The sequence below is a fragment of the Maniola hyperantus genome, chromosome 28 (genome assembly GCF_902806685.2).
Source record: "Maniola hyperantus chromosome 28, iAphHyp1.2, whole genome shotgun sequence".
NCBI lineage: Eukaryota > Metazoa > Arthropoda > Insecta > Lepidoptera > Nymphalidae > Maniola > Maniola hyperantus.
Genome location: NC_048563.1, coordinates 5747693 through 5761358, shown reverse-complemented (window position 1 = coordinate 5761358; position 13666 = coordinate 5747693). Strand labels below are relative to the sequence as shown.

General features: G+C 38.2%; 1 protein-coding gene across 3 annotated transcripts in view; it reads right to left on the bottom strand.

Moving 5' to 3' along the window:
• The window catches only part of LOC117995017 (zinc finger protein 892-like), a 55519-nt gene that overhangs the window by 41520 nt on the left and 333 nt on the right, over window positions 1-13666 (bottom strand). Inside the window, exons 2-15 of one of the 3 annotated variants that reach the window (XR_011238366.1) lie at window positions 12676-12810; window positions 11944-12066; window positions 10950-11095; window positions 9912-10034; window positions 9225-9339; window positions 8552-8656; window positions 7645-7796; window positions 6957-7016; window positions 6418-6534; window positions 5727-5858; window positions 4753-4824; window positions 3946-4162; window positions 3001-3147; window positions 940-1766 (exon numbers count right to left, since the gene is read on the bottom strand). Coding sequence is in view for 1 of the 3 variants with exons in the window: in XM_034982995.2 (XP_034838886.1) it covers window positions 1629-1766; window positions 3001-3147; window positions 3946-4162; window positions 4753-4824; window positions 5727-5858; window positions 6418-6534; window positions 6957-7016; window positions 7645-7796; window positions 8552-8656; window positions 9225-9339; window positions 9912-10034; window positions 10950-11095; window positions 11944-12066; window positions 12676-12810 (1782 nt within the window). In the remaining 2 variants the exon portion in view is untranslated. Of the gene's footprint in view, window positions 1-575; window positions 1767-3000; window positions 3148-3945; window positions 4163-4752; window positions 4825-5726; window positions 5859-6417; window positions 6535-6956; window positions 7017-7644; window positions 7797-8551; window positions 8657-9224; window positions 9340-9911; window positions 10035-10949; window positions 11096-11943; window positions 12067-12675; window positions 12811-13666 lie in introns of those variants that run through there. The other 2 variants (XR_011238365.1, XM_034982995.2) reach the window with 2 other exon arrangements.

Here is a 13666-nt window from a genome sequence, read left to right as displayed (position 1 = left end):
ATAACTCGAAAACGCCTGGACCGATTTTGAAAATTATTTTTTTGTTTGAAAGGGTATACTTCAAAGTTGGTCCCATTTCAATTTGGTGAAGATCTGATGAACATCTTCGAAGATAGATACTGGAACTCCTCAACGGATAAGAGTAAATTGCTCGCGATCAGTGTAATAGCTTAGTAAACAGTAGACTTTTAACCAGTCATAGCATTATTCCATGGGGCCACTAAAAATTGTGAAATAAAATTTTTTTACAAAAAAAATAAAAACCGACTTCGTTACACAAACACTAAAAATTGAAAAATAATTTAATTTATTACCGAATATATTATGTATACAAGAGTTAATATAGTTCCATAATAATATTTTTTGGGGTCGGTGCCAATGAGGTGCCATTGTGGAGTCCCATAAAAATTCGCGCAGCTAAAGCTAATTGGCACCGGCACGCAGAAATCTTATTTTTGAATGGCGCGAAAATATCTCAGCCAATCACAACGGGCACACATCACCCACCCCGATACCTCGAGCTAAAGGATTTTGGGTAAATAGTTCAGAAAATAAAAAATCGGTTTTTTTCCAGAAAATATTTTTATATCTTACTAACTATAAGGTACCTAAGTTCATGCTCAATAATAGATTTACACGTTTTGTTATATCACAAATCCTTTTGTTATATATTGCGTACATTTTGAGAACTCGCTCGCCATATTTGCTCTATGTGTCAACTGTCATGAGAAAGGTATGATCTCAGTCATGGCCCTACCGCGGTTGTTTGACAGATACAATGTCACGATCGCAATCATCTCTGATTGGTTAATGCTTGCTCACTATTGGCCACAATGCATTGTTGCAACAAGAATCGCACAAATTCAGCCAATCAGAACAATTGAGATTATAATAATGATTGATGCAGGTTTTAGACAATCGCCCTACTGTACTTTTGACATGACAGTAGATACAGAGCAAATATGGCGAGTGAGTTCTCAAAGGGCTCTGTAAATTTTGGCCTACCTAGTCCGCCATTTTACTTTTTTTCCAAAATAGTAAACAATTAACTCTTGTATACATAAGATATTCGGTAATAAATTAAATTATTTTTCAATTTTTAGTGTTTGTGTAACGAAGTCGGTTTTTATTTTTTTTGTAAAATTTTTTATTTCACAATTTTTAGTGGCTCCATAGAATTATGCTATGACTGGTTAAAAATCTACTGTTTACTAAGCTATTACACTGATCGCGAGCAATTTACTCTTATCCGTTGAGGAGTTCCAGTATCTATCTTCGAAGATGTTCATCAGATCTTCACCAAATTTAAATGGGACCAACTTTATAAAATATATATAAATAAATAAATAATATATAAATAAAGTATACCCTTACTTTATAAAATATATATAAATAAATAAATAATATATAAATAAAGTATACCCTTTCAAACAAAAAAAGAATTTTCAAAATCGGTCCAGGCGTCTTCGAGTAATCGGGGAACATACATAAAAAAAAAAAAAAAAAAAAAGATTCCGACGAATTGAGAACCTCCTCCTTTTTTTGAAGTCGGTTAAAAATGGCGGACATGTAGGCCAGGTCCATTATAAAATATTCAAATCCCTTTATGCATTATAGTTATTTTGCTTTTAGGGTCCCGCGGTGACGGTGAAATATTCGCAGGGCAGGTTCTGTCGGCCCCACTCGAACATGATGGGGGGGTCTTCTTTGAAGATGTCCGCTTTTTGGAGCAAAGACTCGGGCGGTGGGGGAAGCTTCGGTTTTATCTGGAAAAATAGAAAACATTTTCAAAGCCTCAATAGCTTAACCGGTAAAGGAGTGGACTGGAAACCGAATGGTCGACGGTTCAAACCCCGCCCGTTGCACTATTGTCGTACCTACTCCTAGCACAAGCTTGACGCTTAGTTGGAGAGGAAAGGGGAATATTAGTCATTTAACATGGCTAATATTCTTTTTTTTTTTTAATTTTTTTGAATCGTATTTCCAGTGTCATAATCAGCAACCCAAAATCCTAGGTTTTGGGGTGCTGATTGGGGTGGGTGTGGTTATGAACACGACACCCATTTCTTGGGGGTTTTGGGGTGCTTATTATGAACACGACACCCATTTCTTGGGGGTTTTGGGGTGCTGATTATGAACACGACACCCATTTCTTGGGGGGTTTAGGGTGCTAATTATGAACACGACACCCATTTCTTGGGGGTTTTGGGGTGCTGATTATGAACTTGATGTCGATTCCCTAGGATTTTGCGGTGCTGATAATGAACATGATATTATCTAATTTCTTAGGTTTTTTGGGGTGCTGATTAGGAACATGATATCCATTTCCTAGGATTTTGGGTGCTGATTATGACCATGATATCCTTTTCCTAGGATTTTGGGGTGCTCATTATGAACATGATATCCATTTCCTAGGATTTTGGGGTGCTCATTATGAACATGATATCCATTTCCTAGGATTTTGGGGTGCTCATTATGAACATGATATCCATTTCCTAGGATTTTGGGGTGCTCATTAGGAACATGATATCCATTTCCTAGGAATTTGGGTGCTGATTATGAACATGATATCCATTTCCTAGGATTTTGGGGTGCTCATTATGAACATGATATCCATTTCCTAGGATTTTGGGGTGCTCATTATGAACATGATATCCATTTCCTAGGATTTTGGGGTGCTCATTAGGAACATGATATCCATTTCCTAGGATTTTGGGGTGCTCATTATGAACATGATATCCATTTCCTAGGATTTTGGGGTGCTCATTAGGAACATGATATCCATTTCCTAGGATTTTGGGGTGCTCATTATGAACATGATATCTATTTCCTACGGTTTTGGGGTGCTGATTATGAACATGATATCCATTTCCTAGGATTTTGGGGTGCTCATTATGAACATGATATCCATTTCCTAGGATTTTGGGGTGCTGATTATGAACGTAATATCCATTTTCTAGGGCTTTGGGGTGCATATGCATTATGCATTCAGCGTCGTACCTTGGCACTGCGGTGTATCTTGAGGTGCACCAGCTTGACGTGCGTGCGCATGGCGGTGCGCTGCGCGAAGCTGCGTCCACACTCAGCGCACGGGAACGGCTTCTCCCCCGTGTGAGTTCGCACGTGATTCGTTAGTGTGCTCTTGGCCTAAAAATTGTACACAAAATTATTAATCGCATATAACATGGATAAGAAAGCTTAAGAGTCACTCAGCGGGCGATGGAGAGAGCTATGTGCGGAGTTTCTTTACGTCATCAAATCTGACATGAGGAGATCCGTAGGAGAACTAGAGTAACCGACATAGCACAACGGGTTGCGAAGCTGAAGTGGCAATGGGCAGGGCACATAGTTCGTACAACCGATGTCGTTGGGGTCCCATGGCCACCTCGACACAAGTTTTTCGTTTTTAATCTTAAATGATATTTACAAAAAATACTTAAATTATTATTATTTATAACTAGCTTATGCCAGCAACTTAGTCCGCGTGGGCTACACTAATTTCAAACCCCCAACGTCCTGAGGGGTTGAATTAAAAGAAATCCTTTCTTAGCGGATCTACGTCACAATAGCTATCTGCATGCCAAATTTCAGACTGATCCGTTAAGTAGTTTGAACTGTGCGTTGATAGATCAGTCAGTCAGTCAGTCACCTGTTCCTTAGATAGATGATGTTGGATGCAATAGCCTCAATAGCTCAACGGATAGAGGAGTGGGCTGAAAACCGAAAGGTCGACGGTTTAAACCCCGCCCGTTGCACTATTAAACACAGCGAATAAACGTTTATTTATTATTTATTTATTTATTTATTTATTTATTTATTATTGTCGTACCTACTCCTAGCACAAGCTTGACGCTTAGTTGGAGAGGAAAGGGGAATATTAGTCATTTAACATGGCTAATATTCTTAAAAAAAAATGATTGCGTCATACTGTGTGACAGAACTTACCCTAAACATCTTTCCACACGTATGACAGACATGAACGGGCGGAGCCCTAATGCCTCCATGCACCGCTTTAATATGCTTCATCAGAGAAGCCCTAGTGGCCAGGGCTGCGTCGCACTGCGGACAACGGTGCTCCCTGATACCTTCGTGTTGAATGCGAATGTGCGCCTGCAGTGCGGCTGGGGTCGAGAACCCCTTGGAACACACTGTACACTCCAATCTAGGAGAAAATTACCGAAAAACCAGTTAAAACTATGGAAATTAAGATATCCGGCTCGAAGGACCAGAAACATCAGATAATAACCAACGCTATTTTTTTAAAAGTGAAATACTATCCTAGAGATCTCAAGGAACAAAAAACTATAGACCAACAATATCGGAAAATCCATTAATATGCCGAAAAATCAAGTGAGCATAAAATATTGCTCTCGACATAAAAGAGGACGAAAAATCATAGAAAAATTTAACCGAGAAAAACATTACAAAAAACGGTTTTATAATACTAAGGTATTTTTAACAGTTTTTTTGTAATTTTTGGTAGTGATAAAATGCAAAAACGTACAAAAATAGATTAATAAAATATATGAGAAAACAGTAGGTCAACTTCGTAAAACCTGCATCAATCATTATTACAATCTTCATTGTTGTGATTGGCTGAATTTGTGCGATTCTTGTTGCAACAATGCATTGTAGCCAATAGTGAGCGAGCGTCAACCAATCAAATGTGATAGCGATCGTGACATTGTAGCTGTGATCCTATCGCAATCCAGCAGCAGTCTATTTAATTCTATCAGTTTCATTAATACTCACTTGGGGGTTTTACTGTCTTTATGCTTCGTAGTCCTCTTCAGATGTTGTCGCAAAGTGTGAGCTGACTTAAATCTGTAACAAAAACAATTTCATCTATTAATCTATATCTAAATATATAAAAGGAAAAGGTGACTGACTGATTGACTGACTGACTGATCTATCAACGCACAGCTCAAACTACTGGACGGATCGGGCTGAAATTTGGCATGCAGATAGCTATTATGACGTAGGCGTCCGCTAAGAAAGGATTTTGGAAAATTCAACCCCTAAGGGGGTGAAATAGGGGTTTGAAATTTGTGTAGTCCACGCGGACGAAGTCGCGAGCATAAGCTAGTAATATATAAAAGGAAAAGGTGACTGACTGACTGACTGATCTATCAACGCACAGCTCAAACTACTGGAAGGATCGGGCTAAAATTTGGCATGCAGATAGCTATTATGATGTAGGCATCCGCTAAGAAAGGATTTTTGAAAATTCAACCCCTAAGGGGGTGAAATTGGGGTTTGAAATTTGTGTAGTCCACGCGGACGAAGTCGCGAGCATAAGCTAATGTAATCTATGAAGCTATTTAAAAATAATGGTCCTTAAAAAAGCAAATTAGGTACATCATTTTGCGAAACTTCAATAAAAAGTTATTTGTGGATAAGAATTTTGCTAAATTAACTTAAAAGTTAATCGTTTGCCTTTCCTACAGAGCAGATTCAACATTATTTCTTGGTCCTTGGGACCAGATTATAATTTTTTCCCTTAAAAGTTAATGTTTGCCTTTCCCTCGGAGCAGATTCGCCATTATTTTTTGGTCCTTCGAACCGGATTATAATTTCTTCTTTTTCTAATTAATTTTTGTTTTTTTGTCAGCATTTTTGATTTTACAAACTGCAAAAATAAGTAAAAGTTGTTTACTGGTTTTTTTTTCCGTGCAAAAACGCGGTTCGCGGAGCGGAGTTCGTAAGAATTAAACTGGAAATCTCACCTAACATCACATTCAACGCAATAATAGTCCTTGGAGTCGCTGTGCTTGACCATGTGGTGCCGGATTTGATTCCTGGTGCGGAACATCTTCTTACATTCTGGGCATTCGTAGTTTTTGACGCCTTGGTGTATTCTGTAAAGACAACCTCAATAACTCAACAGTCATTATACTGTCGTAATTCGATTAAATTACATCGAAATGAGTGATCAGAGATTCATTACGGATCGTGCTCTGAAAGAGTCGAGTTGTGAAAGGGCGCTTTGACTCAGTTACTGTGAAAGTTAATTTGTGTGGCTGTTATTATCGGTGAGTCTTCTTGTATCGTTTCAATTTGTATCAATAAATGTGATTTTATCTATCCGTGGGTACGGTTGGTTGGAAATGTTAATTCGAAGGTTAATTTGAAGACCAAACAGTATCTAACTACTACAGTTAGATACTGGTTGGTCTGGGAACGGTATGGGAATGGAGGAGTCGATCTAGGTAGGTTAGGTTTGCCTGGCCTAGTTACTTTTTATTTTATTAATAGTTCTACTAGTTGTTGATACACATTAAATCTAATTATGGAGTTCTCGTGCATTCAATGAATTCATAACAATACATACTACTGTATGATCATACACACTGTGTGATCATACAGTCAGGGCTCAGCCGTTCATTTTGTAAATACACCCCTAGCTTAATGACTTACAGCTGATGTTCGATGAGAGAGTCCTTGTTGACGAAGCTCTTCCCGCACTCGTTGCACGTCACCCGACCGGCCCCGGAGTGGTGGTTCCGCATGTGACCGCGATGGGTTTTGTCGTTGCTGTATCCGAGTAACATACTGGATGAACATTTTAAGAGGGATCTCCAAAGCAGTTAGCTTTTAGGGCGCCTGTGAACCCTACTTAGCCATGATAGTTTTCCTTTAAAATTGATTATATATATTACTGCTGTGAATTTTTTACGTTCCTATATACTACCATTTGGCTGATAGAGGAGGGGGGGGGGGGGACACACACTTGACTCAATAAAAATTAGCACTTTAAAACATCATATTTTACTAACGGATCTAGAAATCGACAAATGATAATCCCACACCCACAGTATTTTTAAAAGACCTATTCAACGATACCCCACACTATGGGGTAGACGAGAAAAAAAATCACCCCCACTTTACATGTAGGGGAGCTACCCTAAAATTTTTTTTTTAAATAAACTAAACAACTGTGAATGATAAAAACTTACGTAGAAATTTTCCCACAGAGATGGCAAGTAAACACGGACGTGACACCTTCGTGCTGAGATCTGTGGGCAACAAACATTTCCGCTAATACTATCCATACTAATCATCTAGATATGAAAAAAATGTTTTTAGCTATGTCAATTTTGTCGTTTTAGCTGCATAATAGGTAACATACACTCTCTTTATCAGCCAATGTTCAGCTCTTGGGGCGACTGTTACCTTTGTTAATGCTTATATAATGCTGATATAACGCAGTTGTGGGCAGTAAATCAGCTAGTTGCTGAATAATTTGTGCCCAAATCAGAGTTATATCTTCTGAGGATGCTATTATTCAGCTATTATATAGCACGTTTATGCAGCTAAAGTTTCCAATGTGGATGGTAAATCAGCTGATATGCAGCTTGTGTTACTTGGGTTGTCCGTTATAGACTTTTTATATTTTATGGATTGTTATAATTGTCAGCAACATAGACATTAATGACTAGAATGTAACTCTGTCTAATTGTGCTCGTCATGCCAAACTATTCACCATCCATTCATTCATCACTACTCGTGTTTTTTTTACATCATTTTAACATCAATAAATAAATTGTTATAATTGTCAGCAACATGGACATTAATTACTAGAATGTAACTCTGTCTAATTGAGCTCGTCATGTGCTTCTATACAAAAATAATCATTATATTTACCGGTAATGGTTAATGATGGCCAGTCTGTCGATCATGCGTCGTCCGCACTGAACGCACTCGTACCGCAGCGTGTGCGTCAACGAGTGAACCGATGCGGAATATGCGGTAGGTAGGTGCATGGAGCATAGTGAGCATTTGTATGGGCCGCGGGACTGGAAAATAGGGGTCAACTTCATTTTATGGTTCTGTTATACCTTTTATTTCTATTTTTTTTCTCTTGTTTTTGTATGACTTAATTAATTTACTTTCTGAATATTATATAATTTTAAAGATTTTGTAATTTATATGTACTTACATGTTTCTAAAAATTTAACTGTAATGTAATATTTAAATAGTCATACACCAATATTCTAAGGTAGAATGCATAAGGCTCGCCAACTAATTTTATAACCATGTTATGTCACCTGCATTCTTATGAATAAATTTATTATTTATTTATTTATTTATTTATTTATTTATTTATTTACTGGAAAGTTAGCAAATGTGCTGATGCCTACTGCCGCATCAGCACAACTCCAACAGGCTGGCTGCGAGTTCACCCAGGGCAGTCAGTCCTACATATACCATAGCCGGGACAGAGCTATTGTCCCGTGAAATTGGCGGTTGCCAAAACTAATTTCAAATCCAGTATCTTAAATATATAAAAGGAAAAGGTTACTGACTGACTTATCTATCAACGCACAGTTCAAACTACTGGACGGATCGGGCTGAAATTTGGCTTGCAGATAGTTACTATGACGTAGGCATCCGCTAAGAAAGGATTTCTGAAAATTCAACCCCTAAGGGGGTGAAATAGGGGTTTGAAATTTGTGTAGTCCACGCGGACGAAGTCAAGAGCATAAGCTAGTTATCATATATATTTTCTTTTTTTGGCACGAGTTACATAAAAATATAGAAACACACTCACCGGACTGTGTTTGAACATGTGGTTCTTGAGTTTGGCTTCGAAGTTGAAGCCTTTGAAACAGAGATGGCACTGGTATGGGAACTTTAGTTTTTCTTTGGTTTCTTCCTGAAAGAATAGTTTGAATAGTTTTTTTAGGGTTCCGTACCTCAAAAGGAAAAACGGAACCCTTATAGGATCACTTTGTTGTCTGTCTGTCATGAAACCTTCCCGTTGAACTAGAATCATGAAATTTGGTAGGTAGGTCTTGTAAAAGGCATTCGGGGAAAAAACTGAAAAACGTGAATTTGTGGTTACATCACACAAAAAAAATTTGGTCATGATGAATGAATAATTAGTATTTTCTACTTTCGAAGTGAGTGACTATATCAAGTGGGGTATCATGTGAAAGGTCTTCACCTGTACATTCTAAAACAGATTTTTATTTATTTCTATGTTTCATAGTTTTTGAATTATCGTGCAAAATGTCGATAAAATACGACTGTAGTACGGAGCCCTCGTTGCGCGAGCCTGACTCGCACTTGGCCGGTTTTTAGGGTTCCGTACCTCAAAAGGAAAAACGGAACCCTTATACTTTCTTATACGATCACTTTGTTGTCTGTCTGTCGGTCTGTCAAGAAACCTACAGGCTACTTCCCGTTGACCTAGAATCAGGTTTTTTAAACACAAAACTCACCTCTTTCTGCCTGAGCTGCTCGGCTGGGTCCAATTTGATAATCCTAATCTTAGTTTCGTCTATCTCTAGCGGTCTCCTCAAACTTCTCTTTGGTTCAAAAGCCTCGAATGCTGTGCTGAAACACAGTTATTTACATTGAAAACATCCACACTAATATTATAAATGTGAAAGTGTGTCTGTCTGTCTGCTAGCCCTTCACGGCCCATTTGTTTAACCGATTTCAATGAAATTTGGTACAGAGGTATTTTTTTTAAAATAGATATAGCGAGCAAACGAGCAGGCGGGTCACCTGATGTTAAGTGATTACCGCCGCCCATGAACATTTGCAGCACCAGAGGAGCCGCCGATGCGTTGCCGGCCTTTTAGGAATCTGTTGGTCCGCCCCTTGAATAACCCCATGTTGTAATCTAGTCAAGTGGGAACACCGCCGATGGGAGTTGGTTCCACAGTTAGCACGTGCGTGGAAGGATCTGGCACAGCGGACGGTCGAAGTGCATCAGACACCCAGGTGGTGAGGGTGAAATTCCTTACGGTGGCGCGCGGTGCGGTTGTAGAAAAAAGAGGGTGGAATGAGGGTATCTTGCATCCTGGGAAAGGCATTTAAAAAAACTAAATCCACGCGGACGAAGTCGCGGGCATCGTCTAGTTTTCATTACTTTCATCCTTACAACCATAAATTATACTCACTCTAAATTCTCTTGTTTTCTTTTGGTTTTAATCTTTTTCTTTACTTTCTTTTTTCTTTCTTTCTTCTCTTCTTTTATCTCCGTTTTAGGTATTAGCTCCTCTTCACATACATTTTTGTTTGATCTGTAATGAAAATGACTATAGAGAAAAACTTTTTGAATGAGACAATCAATCCATACTCGTCCGCCCGTTGCACTATTGTCGTACCTACTCCTAGCACAAGCCTGACGCTTAGTTGGAGAGGAAAGGGGAATATTTGTCATTTAACATGGCTAATATTCTTTATAAAAAAAATTAAAAAAATGAAAATACTAATATTATAAATGCGAAAGTGTGTCTGTCTGTCTGCTAGCCTTTCACGGCCCATCCGTTCAACCGATTTTGACAAAATTTGGTGTAGATATAGCTTGCATCCCGGGGAAGGACATAGGCTACTTTTTATCCCGGAAAATCAAAGAGTTCCCCCGGGATTTTTAAAAACCTAAATCCACGCGAACCAAGTCGCGGGCATCATCTAGTTTTGAATAAATCATTTGACTTTGACTTTGGACCCGTGAAATCACGGGTGAGTGCACAAACGCCCTTATAGCCTTAACCCTTCTCATTCTATGAGATCAATGCTCAGTAGTGGCCCGGAAATAGGTTGAGATGGCATGTTTACGGTTTTTTTAGGGCTCCGTACTTCAAAAGGAAAATAAGAACCATTATAGGATCACTTTGTTGCCTGTCTGTCGTGTTTGTCAAGACCCGTAAAGGGAATCAAAACCTATAGGGCACTTTCTATTGACCTAGAATCATGAAATTTGGCAGGCAGCGATTCTTTATAGCGCAAGTAAAGGGAAAAATCCGAAAACCGTGAATTTGTGGTTACATCATAAAAATGTTATTTCTTGTATGGTATTGATGCTACAGAACCATTCGTGTGCGAGTCCGACTCGCCCTTGACCAGTTTTTTTAGATATAGGACAGTGTATCTAGGGTGGCTGTTTTATGGTGCTATGTCATCTAGTTTGGACTTTGACTTTGATATTGACTTACCTAATTTCATGCAGAGGAACATTGTCATCACAATCTGATATCACAGCTTCATCCTTAACTGATATCTGATCATCATAAAAGTTCGTATCATCAGCTTCTACTATTAAAATATCATCTAGTTGAGACTTTATTTTGGATTTTTCGTGCTGAAACAAACAGATAAGTCAAAAAAAAAAAATGATTTATTCAAAATCAGTACCCTTATTATAAATGCGAAAGTGTGTTTGTTTGTTGGTTTGTCCTTCAATCACGTCGCAACGATGCAACGGATTGACGTGATTTCCTGCGTGTGTATAGATTAAGACCCGGAGAGTGACACAGGCTACTTTTTATCCCGGAAAATCAAAGAGTTCCCACGGGATTTTTAAAAAACCTAATTCCACGCGGACGAAGTCGCGGGCATCGGCTTGTAGATAATAAATTACTCTTTTTTGATTGTCAGTGGTTGGATTTGTAAGATATAGTGGTGATAATTATTAACTTAAAACTAAAGCTACGAGGGTTCCTAACGCGCCCAGGTCTGAGAAGAGCCAAAAATTAAACTTTTTGTGCCACTTAATGTCAACGCACCGGAAACGCGTCGAGTGGCCTCAGTCTTACTAATTTTTGGGAGTCTAAATTTATAAAAGGAAAAGGTGACTGACTGACTGACTGATCTATCAACGCACAGCTCAAACTACTGGACGGATCGGGCTGTCATTTGGCATGCAGATAGCTACTATGACGTAGGCATCCGCTAAGAAAGGACTTTTAAAAATTCAACCCCTAAGGGGGTGAAATAGGGGTTTGAAATTTGTGTAGTCGTGTAGAATAAGCATATTATACTTAAATCATAATGTATTATACTTTGAAAATGTACGCCATTTCATGGCAGATTGTGACATGTAGCTATCGACTTAATAATCTATGTGACATCTCTCTTATACTTACAATCATGCAATAAATGAATGAATAAATGAAATGAAATAAGCTTGTAATAAAATAAAAGACTTACCTCTAAAATTTCATGGTAACCATTTTTTTTTTCTTTTGCCGATTCAAAAACGAGGGTAGTACAGGTGCTTAGGTGTGGACTTGCGTATTTCGTGAGCTCAGAATCTGCACCATCTATTGGGAACTGAAAAAATATCACGTTATAACATATACTATACTTTGTTGTGTCTGTCTGTCAAGAAACCTGTAGGGTACTTCCCGTTGATCTAGAATCATGAAATTTGGCCGGTAGGTAGATCTTATAGAAAACATTAAGGGAAAAATCTAAAAACCGTGAATTTGTGGTTACATCACAAAAAAAAAATTGTGGTCATGAACTAAAAATTAGTATTTACAATTATCAAAGTAAGATAACTATACCAAGTGGGGTATCATAATATGAAAGGGCTTCACCTGTGCATTCTAAAACAGATTTTTATTTATTTTATGCATCATAGTTTTTGAATTATCGTGCAAAATGTCGAAAAAATACGACTGTAGTACGGAACCCTCAGTGTGCGAGCCTGACTCGCACTTGGTCGGTTTTCTTTTGTGATGTAACCACAAATTCACGGTTTTCGGATTTATTCCTTTACTTGTACTATAAGACCTACCTACCTGCCATACCCTACCCCTATAAGGGTTCCGTTTTCCCTTTTGAGGTACGGAACCCTAAAAAACTACTTTTTATCCCTGAAAATCAAAGAGTTCACATGGGCATCATCAAGCACGACTATAAAGAAGAACAACTCACAGGTGCACATCTCCGATGGTAGTCATACAGCATGGCGTGTGCTCGGAGCACTTTGTGCTTGAACCTCACACTCTTGAGCAGCATAGCGCGGCACTCCCAGCAGATCCACTGTGGCAGACCATCCGATTCTGTCACCTGCAAAATGCTAATATCAATACTAGCTACAATATCAATTGCCATCATCAAATCCATTAAAACACTTTTTGACCAACAGAGTTGTTCACATATGGAATAAATTGCCTAAGGATGTGGTTACATCAAGTTCTGTTAACCAGTTCAACAATAGACTGGAAAAACATTAGGAAAACTCCAAGCACTTCTGATATACACGCATCAGCGAAAGCTGCTTAGTCTATTAAAAATAATAATAACTAGCTGCCCTGGCGAACTTCGTTCCGCCTAATAGTCGATTCTTTTCCAGGCAATTTTTTAAATTTTTCTCTCCATAAGAACCATCCCCGTACTTCAAGGAATATTATAAAAAAAGAATTAGCGAAATTGGTTCAGCTGTTCTCAAGATTTGCGATGAGCAACACATTTAGTGATTCATTTTTATATTATAGATAATAATAATAAATTATTTATGAGTTGCTTAACAGCTTTATGATAGTTCTAATAAGTTAAAGTGATTTTGTAAAGTGGTGATAATAAAAAAAATACCCGGCTGTGTTCATTGTGGGCTCTTCTCACACCTGGGCGCGTTTGGAACCCACATAGCTTTAGTTTTAAGTCCGCGTAATAATTATCACCACGACATCTTACATATCCAACAAACGACTATCAAACTGAGTAATTTATTTTGAACTAATTATTTGAATTTTGATCTTTTCTCTCAGAGAGAAGGGTTTAGCCATAGTATACCATGTCGACCCAATGCGGATTGTCAGAATTCACACACATTTGAGAACATTATGGAGAACTTTCAGGCATGCAGGTTTCCTTACGATGTTTTCCTTCACTGTTAAAGCAAGTGATATTTAGTTGCTTAAAA